General features: G+C 65.1%; 3 protein-coding genes across 3 annotated transcripts; 2 read left to right on the plus strand and 1 right to left on the minus strand.

The window, feature by feature from the left end:
* The first annotated feature begins 3,988 nt into the window (after positions 1–3,988).
* On the plus strand, positions 3,989–6,791 carry FAM110D (family with sequence similarity 110 member D). The gene is made up of 2 exons (XM_084300647.1): positions 3,989–4,172; positions 5,293–6,791. The coding sequence occupies exon 2, from the start codon at positions 5,371–5,373 to the stop codon at positions 6,415–6,417; it is 1,047 nt and encodes a 348-aa protein (XP_084156773.1). The 5' UTR covers positions 3,989–4,172; positions 5,293–5,370; the 3' UTR covers positions 6,418–6,791.
* A 245-nt stretch (positions 6,792–7,036) lies between these two features.
* Positions 7,037–7,892, minus strand: LOC311218103 (uncharacterized protein C1orf232; the record flags this gene model as incomplete). Its single annotated transcript, XM_084300590.1, has 4 exons — positions 7,037–7,304; positions 7,489–7,574; positions 7,663–7,749; positions 7,833–7,892. The coding sequence occupies 4 exons, from the start codon at positions 7,890–7,892 to the stop codon at positions 7,037–7,039; spliced, it is 501 nt and encodes a 166-aa protein (XP_084156716.1).
* A 1,183-nt stretch (positions 7,893–9,075) lies between these two features.
* ZNF593 (zinc finger protein 593) lies at positions 9,076–10,911 on the plus strand. Its single transcript, XM_084300658.1, has 3 exons — positions 9,076–9,300; positions 10,258–10,320; positions 10,454–10,911. Exons 1-3 carry the CDS (start codon positions 9,104–9,106, stop codon positions 10,593–10,595), a joined length of 402 nt encoding a protein of 133 aa, XP_084156784.1. The 5' UTR covers positions 9,076–9,103; the 3' UTR covers positions 10,596–10,911.
* The last annotated feature ends 483 nt before the right edge of the window (positions 10,912–11,394 follow it).

The raw sequence follows: 11,394 nt of genomic DNA on the forward strand, positions 1-11,394 counted from the left end.
TTTTGCAGAGTGCAGAGTCCTCGGGCAGGGTTTGGCCGGGAGCTCCCCGCTCCGTAGCGAGCTGCTGTTTGTGTTTGGTGCCCTGTGCTCGTTCAAACACCGCTGTCCTTCGTGCCAGCCAACTGCAGCCCCCGCTGCAGCTCCAGCGTTGTGTTGTGGCAGAGATAAGGCCCTGCAGAGCTGCCTGCCCCTTGGCAGGATGCCCTCGCTCTGAAGCAACGTCTCTCTCCTTCGTGCAGTGCCTGAGCACTCGGGTGGACTCTGGACTGCGGGCAGCACGGGGAGAACCTGCAGGGCTTTGCCCCTCGCTGCACTGTCACCCAAATCCTCTCTGGGATCCATCGTGAAGTGTTCTCAGTCCTCACTTGCAGCCTGTGCTGTGAGCCCCAGAAGAAGAGCCCCTCGGAGAGCTCGTTACAAGTTTTTAAGCATAAATTGTTGTTCGTTGGCAGCTCAGGAACTGCTGAGCACTGGCTGGGTTTCGCTTCCTTTTTGCTCAGGAGCGGTTCATGCAAAGTGCTGGCTATTCTTACACGCAGTTGAGGAAGAGGGATCTGTCACAGGCTGTCCTCAGTGCCTGCACTGTGTTTGGGGAAGGTTGGGAGGTCAAAATCCCAGCCTGAGCTGCTGCTGCTTCTCCCCTCTGACCACCAGAGCTGTGAGATTTGGGGGCACGGAGGAGCTGAGCGACCCCAGAGATCAGCCAGCAGCCCCAGTGCCTCACTGCAAGAGGAGCCAGGGCCCAGGTGATGTTCTCCTCTTCGAGTCCCTTTGTTCCCAGATGAGTTTCCAGATTATGTGGGTGCCTGGAGCAGGAACAGTTCCTGAGGGATCTGGGCCCCGTGGGCTGAGCTTGGAGGTGGTGAATTGGGGCTGTGGCTGCCACGGGCCTGGGGAGGAGGAGGAGGAGGAAGGCAACCTCCCTTTGGTGCCTCTCCCATAAATCCTGCTCCTCTCAAATGCTTTAACCAGGTAGTGTATGCTGGGTTTGGGTGCTAGAGGCCATGGCTGATGTGCTTTGCATTTCTTGAAGTGGGTGAAGGGAGCAGCAGCATTAGAATTGGAAGTGCTCTGGGGTTTGAAATGAAAACACAACACAAAAACATCCGCGGGTCCTTCGCAGCAGGTGGAGGATTCAGCCCAGACACTCCGATTTTGGAGACCCCTCCATCGTGGTAACCTTCCCTCTCTCAACCTGCATCCATGGCCCAAATACTGACTTTTTTTTTGCTTCCCAGGCTGGCACAGACGCAGCGAGGCCAGCCTCTCCCTGCAGCCTGGTTTGGAGCCCTGCCCGCCAGCAGGGCACGAACACCTGCGTGAGGCTTCGTGTCCTCTCCTGCGCCCGACCGCTCTCTAGTTCCTACTTGCACGAACTTGTGGGTGGCTGCCTTAGACGAGGTGTTGGTTTCAGATTTATTTATGCCCATTTGAGCCCTTGATATTTTTAAACTCGTAGAGCAGGCCTTCCACTCCTGCTCCGTCCCAAAGACACGTTGGTGCATCTCCAGCCCTCTGGCTCGCGGCCATACAGCCTTCAGCCTGCCAGCTCGTTGGGGCTGCTCTCCCCTCTGGTATTTACATGGGCCTCAGCCCAGAAAGGGCTTCTGCGGGCTGGGAAAGTGAACTGGCAAGTAGCAACAGATGGCGATGTTATCAGCTCCCTCAGCCACGTCTGCACCTGGTCCCAGCGGTGGCGAAGTGATTTGCAAAGGAGAAACGCATCTGGAGAGGTGACTGAGGGCACCTCGAGCCCTGACCTCCACCCCGTGGGCAGGCTGAGCTCCAGAGGGGTGGATCTCCTTATTTACCATTTGTTTGCAGTCTGGGTTGTTATTTTTCATTTTCTGTTACATCCTGGTGTGTGCTGGGCGTTTTGGGACCTTCCCTGGGAAGCCCAGCGGTGCTGAGGGGTCAGCCCTGCCTCCGCATCTCCGTGCCCCAGGCAGACCTGTGAGACAAGGGGCTGGTGTTTAATTATACACCATAGTTTTTTTTAATTATTATTATTATTATTTTTTGTATTTTGACTATACAGAGAGCCCTTCTCTGCCTTGGGAGGCTTTGGAGGAGCAAGGCTGTGAGCTCAGCCTATCCACACCAAATTTCCCTCTGGAGATCAGCTCATCCTCCCCACAGTCAGTTGGCCGTGGACAGCCCCGGACCTCCTCCCGCTGTGGCTGTCGTAGCCTCGGGGCCGCTCCTGCTGCTCCTCAGGGCCGTGGCAGGGCCCCGGTGATCTCACAGAGCTCTTCTGGGGAGCTGTGCTTGGGTGCTCGACCTTTGGGGACTTCCTCCACCTTCTGTCCCATCGCAGGCTGAAAGCATCCTACAGCTGCACCCAAACCTCCGACCCTCCCCTCATCACTGGCCAGTCAGTGCTGAAACCATGAGGCAATCAGGCTTAATTAAATAACGAGAAGCTTTAAGGGTCCGTGGGGCTAATAAATGCCACCCAGTGCCTTTACAAGAGGCTGATTAATTGGGGAAATCACTGAAATCACTCCCTAGAAATTGAGGTGACGGCCCCCACACCCAGGGCTTGAGCTGCTGGGCCTCCTGATGCTGGGGAGCACCCCTCAAACCCCCCCCTTCTGCCTCCCCCCAGGAATTTGGCTCGTGCAAATTTAATTCAGCACTAAGTGCCTGCTGCCTGTGCCCCCCCCGTCTGTCTGTCTGTCCGTCCGTCCTGTTCCCAGGGCAGGGGAAGCGGAGGCGCTGGGTGGAAGTGCATCACGGGGACACGCCACAGAAAAAGGGAATCAGAGCGGCTCTTACTCACGGCCGTCTTTACCAGCAGGGCTGCCTCAATTCCGGCTCGGAAAATAAACCTGTCTGGAGAAACAGCCGGTCCTGTCGCTTGGTGTTAAAGCCGAGGTGGGTGGGGAGCAGATCCCAGTCCTGGCACGGGTTTCTCAGCCTCTTGTCCCCATCCCCTTCCCGTTTTCCTCTGGAGCATCCCGTGCCGTCTGGGTGCCGCTGGGAGCACAGCTCGGGGTGTTCCTCCTCCCCAGCTCTGTCCCTAATTTTATTTTTGCTGGGGTTTTGCCTGTGCCAGCAGAGCCCAGCGAGCCCTGCTGCTTCAGATTTTGCTCCAGCCTCACCTTCGGGCTTGGTTTTTCCATCGCTGGGGGTGCTGGCCCTGACCCAGCCCTGTTCCCAGCACTGGCAGCGACACCAGCAGTGACACTGGTGCTGCAGGAAGGAACTGGTGTGGGGCAGGCAGATTTACAGCCATGTCCCCCCTCCTTAAGGGAACCTGCAGGTCCCGTGCCAAATTTCGTGTCTTTGTCCCTGGTGAAGCCTCCTGGTTCCCTCCTGGATGTCCGAAGGATGCAGGGAGCTGGTGCAGGTCCCTGGGGTTGCTCGGGCTCCTCAGCACAAGCTTTTGGGGAGCCCGGGTCCCATTTAGGGTGGGCTGTAGGGCCCGGGGGATGCTCGGCCCTCCGGGAAGGGGAGAGGGCAGAGGTAAAAATAACCCCCTGGGCTGGCTCCGGTCCCTGTGGCTTCCTGCAATTTACAGCCCTTCCCGGGGGAAGAGGAGGCAGGAACCTGCCTGGCTCCGAGCTGGCTTTGACCCTTTCACCACCGACCGAGGAGGCTCCAGGACCTTTCCTTGCTGCGGGGACCCTGGGGAAGGGGGGATCGCGGGGGGCTCCTGCTCTGGAGCTGGGCTCAGCATCTCCAGGGCAGGTGGAGGGGGGAAAAGCCGGTGCAGTGGGTGAGCTTCCACACTCCTGCTCCTCATACAAAGGGAGTGAGGGGATGGACAGGGTGGTCCCCTCTGAAAAGGAGGCAGAGATTGCTGCTACCAGCCCCCGAGGGGCAGAGGGTGGTGGGGAGCCCGTCCCTAAATCAGGATCCCGGCCACGCTCCCATAGGGAGGCAAAAAGGGCTGGGAGAGGAGCTGGGGCTGCAGGAGGAGAGGGGTTAATGCCGGCTGTGCGGGGTTTGGGGTGTGTGGGCTGTAGGAACGGGGACCCCAACGCCAGCAGGGTGCTGGCACGCGGCGGCTGTGCTGACGGGGCTGGGCCGGGAGGGGTTAATGGGGTGGCTCTTCCTCCCCCTCTATATGAGGCTCCTGCGGCTCTGGGCTCAGTTTGCTGCTGGCGGCTGCGGGGACAGGAGCAGCGGAGACCGACGGAGCCACCCTGACCCCTGCGAGGGCCCAGGTGAGCGAGAGCATCCTCTGCATCCTCTGCTGCCCCCGCTGCTGGGTATGGGGCTGGGGGTATGGGGACGCTGGCACCCTGTGCCCCGTGAAGGGTGACGGGACCATGTGTGGGGGCAGCATCCCTTGAACCGCCCCAAAACTCTGCCTGAAACCCGGGGAGTTTTGGGATTTTGCAGCAGGACAGCTCCGTGCCTCAGTTTACCCGGCTGTAACATGGGGTGGCTGCGGGGGCTGCGTGTCGGGGCCGAGGGCTCCCGGCTCTTTGCTCTCTGTTAGCCGCGTTCTGCCCGTCCTCACCACGTCCCCACAGCGGGCTCCTCACGGCCATTTGGGTTTCTGCTGAGGGCCACCATCTGCTTCGGGCATTTACAGCCCCCGGCCAGGCCCCACCTCCACCGCCCGATTTATGGCCCTGGCCCCGCACTGCTGCCTCCGAACCGTCCCCATCCTCTGCTGATGCTCGGGTAAAGCTGAGCAGGAGCCGTGCCCGCAGGGCTCACAGAAGCCCTCTGCTCCTTGAACCCCACAAATGGAGGTAGGAGAGGCTCAGAGGATCGCTTATCCCAGTGCTCGGGATCCCCGTGCTGCGGAGGGACCGGGGAGGCCCGGGCTGACCCCACTGCCCCCGCTGCCGACCGTCTGCCGCAAGCAGCCTCCGCTTAAAATAAACCTGCCCCGAACTCTTTTGTTTTCCTTCCCGAAAAGGGAAACGGGGCCAGGACCCAGCCCAGGCCAGCGCCGCGGGGAGCCGCGATGCCCGCACGGCACACGGAAACCCCGCTGGCCAAAACGGCCCCGGCCAACGCAGCCCCGCTGCCGGCAGGCTGGGAGGTAGGGCCAGGGCCGCTCGCTGGCTTCCCTGCGCTGTCTTTGTTCTGCTGTCCCTGGGCTCATAAAGATAAGGCGGTGGCTGCGGTATTTTTTCCTGTTTGAAGCCGCTCTTGGGATCCGGGTGAAGCCGGCGGATGCTCGGCGCTTCGCTCTTCCTGCCCGTGATTGTTCCTGCAGCGGCTCGCAGGGCAGGGGACAGCCCCGGTCCCCTCTTCGCTCCCCGTCCTTCTGCCGGTGGTGCCGACCCCATCCGTGGCCCTAACCCCGTCTCTCCTCTCTCCCCCCAGGGCCGTAGCTGAATCCGGGAGCCCAGCAGCCTTTTGGGGTCCCCGTCCCACCCGGAGCCGGCTGGGGGCCACCAGGCGATGGTCCCTCTGGGCAGCTCCCCCCGAGCACCGTGCTCCCCTGGCGTCTCCCCCCTGCGCCTGCTGAACCGTGGCCCCGAATACCTGCGGGAGCAGGTGGCGGGGGGCAGCGGGGGCCGCACGCCCAGCGCCGTGGAGCGGCTGGAGGCCGACAAAGCCAAATACGTCAAATCGCAGCAGGTCATCAACAGCCGGCAGGAGCCGGCGCTGCGGGGCTGCTCGCCTCGCTTCTCCCCCCGCGGCCGGCGCCTGCTCGCCCTCCAGCATTGCCACGAGCTCTGCCAGGGCTCGGAGCTGAGCCGCGACGGCCCCCGCAAGCCGCCGTGCCCCCAGTCCCCCGTGCTGCGGAGGGGAGGCAGCGGCAAGCGCCTGCTGAGGCCCGACTCGCTCATCATTTACCGGCAGAAACGGGACTGCCCGGTCACCAACAAGGAGAACAAGGGCTACGGGCTGGTCAGGCGCCTCTTCCAGGGGCCGCTCAGGGACAAGCCCCCCGGCACCCCCCCAGCCCGAGGGCTCCCCGCAGCCGCTGAGAGCCCCATGCTGTGGGTGCCCACGGAGCGAGAGGAGCCGAGGACGCCGGGCACCGCCGCCAGCAGAAGCAGCAGCAGTGGCAGTAACAGCTTCCAGCTGCCCGGCAGCCCCGTGGCGCAGCCCCCCAAAGCCCCCAACCCGGCCCAGACCCCCGCTTCGTCCCCCGGCCCTACAAAGCCAACGCTGGGGCTGCGCCTGTCGCTGCCGCTGTCGGAGCAGGAGCGCTTCTTCAACTACTGCGGGCTGGACCGGGCGCTGGTGGAGGGGCTGGGGCAGGAGCGCTTCGTGCCGGCGGGCTGGGACAACGCCTCCTCGGCCAAATTCCCCGGTTCCTGCGAGTGGGAGCCCAGCCAGGCCTCGGGGGGCAGCGGGGAGGACGCGGGGCCGGGCGAGGAGGAGCAGGACGCCCGGCTCGGCTCCGCCGTGTCGGTGGTGGAGCGCAACGCCCGTGTCATCAAGTGGCTCTACGGCTGCCAGCGAGCCTGGGCGGCCGCCAAGGAGTCCACGGTGTGAAACCAGGAGCCCCCCAAGGGGGTCGGGGTGGCAGAACGCGGCCCCTTGCCCGGGCTGGAGGAGGCCAGCACCGTGTCGGTGTCCTCGGCCCCGGCACCGTGGGGCTGCTGCTGGCCGGCAGGGACACCGGGGCTGCCCCTTGGGGGATGGATTTTGGGGTGTGGAGGCAGGGCTGAGGGTGGGGGGTGCCCCAGGGGCTCCCCTGGGTGAGTTCAGCCCCAGGGGTCCGCAGGCTGCTGTCCCCCGCTGGGTCCCCTCCTCTCGGTCCTCCCTGTTCCTGGATGTGGGGTGGGGTGGGGGGCACAGCCCGAGCCCCCTCCTCAACGCCGTCCTCACCAGGAAAGGGGCCGTCGGGCCGGGAGCAGGGCTCAATAAACCTGTATTATTTTTTTTTAGCCTGTCTGTGTGTGGTTTCTGCCAGCAGAACTCGGGGGCGATGCTTTGGGGCTTGGGGTGGTGCCCCCCAAATCCCTCCAGAGGATCTGGGGCAGCTCTGAGGCCTTGGGGACACGATGACCGGGCTGCTGGGGGAGGGGGCACGAAGGCAAAGAAAGCACCACAAACACCACAAACACTCCGGGAAAAGGCACTTTGGGGTCTTTAGCCTCCTCTTGCTCCTCTAGTTGCCCTTGGGGGCGTTTTTATTTCGGATCTCAGCCAGCTTGCAGGCCAGGAAGCCCCACCTGAAGGCCCCTTCCTCCGGCTCCCTCAGGTCGTCGGGGCCCTCGTCCCCTGGGGGCTCCCCGGGGCTGTCCCCCGGCTCCGTCGTTATCGGGGGCTCCTCCGGCTCCGGGGCCGCCGCCTGCTGCCACTTGGTAGCCAAAAGATCCCAAAAACCGGGGGGTTTCGGGGCGGGGGGCGGCTCTGCCGGCGAAGCAGCCAGCGGGCTGGGGGGAGAATGGGGTGGGGGGCGTCACCGCGGGGCCCTTCTCACCCAACCCACCCCGTCCCCAATACACCAGGGGGTGTCCGAGCCCCCTCAGGTGACGGGGTGGGGGTGATACTGGGGGTACGGAGCCCTTGGGGGGGGGGGGGTTTTGGGCCCCCCCCCCCCACCGAGCCACCACTTACTGGTCGGGGCTGAGCAGCCGGTGCTCGTCCTCGCGGGCGAAGAGGGCCGAGAGGCTCCGCCAGCCCCTGGCGCCCACCCCCTGCACCTGGGGATCGAGCATTTTGTTTTGGGGGGGGGGTCCCACAGCAGCCCCCCCCCCCCCCTTCAACCCCGTTGCCTCTCCTCATCCTCACCTTCCTCGCCAGCTGCGCCACGGGGCCGGGACCCTCCTCAGCCGGCACGGGGGGCTCAGCCGCCTCCATCAGCTCGGGGGGGTCTCCCTGTAACCAAACCCCCCCCGGTGAGGGCAGGGGGTGGCCGGGGGGCTCTGCCCACCCGTGCCCCCCCCCCCCCCCCAAATTACCTCCTCGCCCAGGGCCTGCAGCACCCTGGCCTTGTAGAGCCCCCAAAAACCCTGGGTCATGGCGAGGGGCCGCGGGACGGAGCCGATGGGTGCCGGGGAGCAGGAGGGGGGGGTGTGGGGGGGGTGTGGGGGGCCCCCCCCCGGTGCCACCCACCGATCCGGTGTCCTCATTAAAGTTTTAGGGCCCGATGCACAAAGGGGAACCTGAGCCCGAGCTGGGGGCACAGCGGGGGCGGCTGCTACGGGCACCCCAAAGCTCCCCCCCCCCGCCTCGGACCCCAGTGACCCTCACCCCAAGGGGGGGGTAATGGGGGTGCATGGAGAGCATGGGGGGGCTGGTGTTGGGGTCACTGCTGTCCCCCCCCCCTCCCCGTGTCCCCAGTGTGTAACTGATCGGCCAGGAGGAAACGTGATCGGTGGCCTTGGGGCACTGGGGGGGCACTGGGGGGCACTGGGGGGATACTGGGGGGGCACTGGGGGGACACTGGGACTGAGCTTGGGACCCTGGGGGCAGGACGGGGGGGGGCAGCCGTGGGGGGGCAGGGATGTGCTCGGGGGGGTGTGGGGATGGGGGGTGGGCAGGGCTGGGGGGTGACACGGGGGGTGACACCAGGGGGGGTGACACCGGGGGGGAGAGGTGACATTGTGGGGCAGGGGACACACTGAAGGGTGACATGGGGGGGGTGACACCAGGGGGGTGACACTTGGAGGGTGACATCGAGAGGTGGCACTGGGGGGGTGACAGAGGGGGCTGATGCCAGAGGGTGACAATGGGGGGTGACACTGGGGAGGTGACACTGGGAGGGGGATGCTGGGGGGGGGATACTGGGGAGGTGACACTTGGGGGGGAACACACGGGAGGTGACACTGGGGGGGATGACACGGTGGGGGGATGCTGTGGGGGGGGTCAATGTGGGGGGGGTGACACTGGGAGGGTGACACTGGGTGGGGGACACACTGAAAGGTGACATGGGGGGGGGTGACACCAGGGTGTGACACTGGGGGGGGTGACACGGGGGGGTGACACTGAGCGGGGTGCTACTATGGGGGGAGGTCACACTGACGGGTGACCCCGAGAGGTGACACAGGGGGGGTGACACAAGGGGGGGGGGCTGCAGATCGGCCCTGCCCCCCTCCAGCACGGCCAGGGGGCGGAGCCTATCCCCTCGCGGGCGTGTCCACGCGCGAAAGGAGGCGTGGCTAAACCAGAGGGGCGTGGCTCCGCCCTCCTGCGCCTGCGCAGTGCGCTCCCGCGGCCTCACGCCGCCGCCATGGCTCCGCGCAGCAGCCGCCGCACGGGCGCGCACCGGGCCCGCTCCGAGGGGCGCCGGGCCAAGACCAAGCGGCGCCGCCGGGACCTGGACGAGATCCACGCGGACCTGAGGCCCGGCCGGGCCGAGCGGCTGCTGCGCCAGGAGCCGGACCCCGACCTGCCGGGCTGCGCGCAGTTCTACTGCCTGCACTGCGCGTACGGGAGCGGGGCGAGAATGGGGGGGGGGGGGGGGGGCAGGAGGTTTTGGGGGGGAGGCACGGGTCTGGGGGGGCGATAGGGTTCTGGGGGGGTGATAGGAGCAGAGGGGGGGAGACAGGACCCAGGGGGTGACAGGGTTGGGGGAGGGGGGTGACAGGTTTTGGGGGTGGCAGAAGGTTTTGGGGGGGGCGGCAGGACCCAGGGGGTGACAGGTTTTGGGGGGGCCATAGGGTTTTGGGGGGGGTGACAGGTTTTTGGGGGGCGACAGGTCTGGGAGGGTGGTGATAGGTTTTGGGGGCACAGAAATTTTTGGGGTGGGACACCAGGTTTTGGGGGGTGACAGCAGGTTTGGGGGGGGCAGCAGGACCCGGGGGGTGACAGGACCAGAGGGGGGGGAGACAGGACCCAGGGGGCGGCAGGTTTTGGGGGGGGTTACGGGTTTTTGGGGGGCAACAGGTCTGGGAGGGTGGTGACAGGTTTTGGGGGGGCAGTAGGCTTCGGGGGGGCACAGGTCTTGGGGGGGCAACAGGGTTTTGGGGAGGGCAGCAGGTTTTCAGGTGGGACACCAGGTTTTGGGGGCAATGACAGATCTGGGAGGGGGGTGACAGGTCTGGGGCAGGGGTGGCAGGTTTCTTGGGGGTTCGACAGGGTTTTGGGGGGTGACAGGACTGGGGGGATGACAGGTTTTGGAGGGGGAGACAGGGTTTTGGGGGAGGTGACAGGTCTTGGGGGGGGCAACAGGCTTTGGGGGGGGAGATGATAGGTTTTGGGGGTGGTGACACATCCAGGAGGATGGTGACAGGTTTTGGGGGGGCAACAGGACCCAAGGGGCAACAGGTCTGGGGGTCCTGGGCTGGCCCAGGGGGGCTCTATGTTGGGGGGGGGATCCTAGTTGGTTCTGGAGGTGTGGGGACCCCAAATCCCCCCCTGACCCCATCCCCTCTCTGCCCCCAGCCGCTACTTCGTGGACCTGACCAGCATGAAGGAGCACTTCAGGTCCAAGGTGCACAAGAAGAGGTAAGGAGGGGGGGAAGGTCCTGAGCCCCCCAAAAAACCCTAAGGGCCGATCCCCGAGGGGGCTGCGGTGGGGATTCACCGTCCTTTAGGGCACGGCCGTGGACGGTCCCAGCACCTCTCTGCTCACCCGCAGGCTGAAGCAGCTGAGCGAGGAGCCCTACACGCAGGAGGAGGCCGAGCGCGCGGCGGGGATGGGCTCCTACATCCCCCCGAAGAAGGTCCAGGTGCAGACCCAGCCGCTGGACGAAGCGCTCGAGATGGAGGCGTCCGGCTGAGCCCCCGGGGCCGGGCTGCTCCCGTCGCAGGTGCCGCTGAAAGGACATCTTTGTCCCCAACCCCGGGACAAAGCCACGCTCTGGGACAGGCACAGCGCTCCTCCTCGCCGGGCGCTAACGAGGAGAAGGAGCCAGTGAGACCCCGCGTGCCCCTGTGTGTCCCTGTTGTGGGGACAGGACAGGCAGCAACTTGCTGCAAACCCTGTGCGCTCCTCTCTTGGCTTTTGGGGCGGTTTTAGGGCTCTCCGTGGGTCAGAGACCCTCGTTAGTCACCCATTAAAATGCGTCACCCACCGGGCTGGTGTCGAGAGCTGTCTGTGAGCGTCTGATTTTTGGCATGGGGGGAGCTGCGCGTGTGAATGAAGCCTCCGTCGAGCGCTTGGGTTCATAGTAAGCAGCTTTTTGTGGGGTGGGGGTGAGCTGGTGTCCTCCCCAGCAGGTTTGGGGCTTCTGGAAACACCACCACTGAGTTTCGGTGCCTTAAAACTCACTGCACGGGGGTGATTTCATGCTCCCAGAGGGCTGGGGCTGTGTGTATGGCACGATTCAGCCCCCTCGCTGCATCCCCGTCCCGGGGGTGACGTGGCCCCGGTGTCACCACTGCGAGTTCCCACAGGGCGGGCTGAGCCGAGCAGCTGGAGGCGGCACGACAACACCACACGGCTCTGCGGGGAAGGAAAGGATTTATTTCCATGCAAGCTGCCCGGATTTGTCCTCCCCCTGCCCGGGGGGATCAGGGCAGCTGCAGGCAGCAGCTCCCTGCCCGGCTCTCTGTGGGGTCAGTGGGTGTGGGGAAGGG

This window comes from Netta rufina (genome assembly GCF_964035555.1).
Source record: "Netta rufina genome assembly, chromosome: 23".
In the NCBI taxonomy this organism is placed as follows: domain Eukaryota; kingdom Metazoa; phylum Chordata; class Aves; order Anseriformes; family Anatidae; genus Netta; species Netta rufina.

What these genes read in the sequence shown, in the direction of transcription:
- FAM110D (XM_084300647.1), top strand. Translation starts at nt 5,371, where the DNA reads ATGGTCCCTCTGGGCAGCTCCCCCCGAGCACCGTGCTCCCCTGGCGTC.
- ZNF593 (XM_084300658.1), top strand. Translation starts at nt 9,104, where the DNA reads ATGGCTCCGCGCAGCAGCCGCCGCACGGGCGCGCACCGGGCCCGCTCC. An exon ending in TTCTACTGCCTGCACTGCGC is followed by an intron (nt 9,301 to 10,257) that starts GTACGGGAGCGG and finishes CTCTGCCCCCAG; the next exon opens with CCGCTACTTCGTGGACCTGA. An exon ending in TCCAAGGTGCACAAGAAGAG is followed by an intron (nt 10,321 to 10,453) that starts GTAAGGAGGGGG and finishes GCTCACCCGCAG; the next exon opens with GCTGAAGCAGCTGAGCGAGG.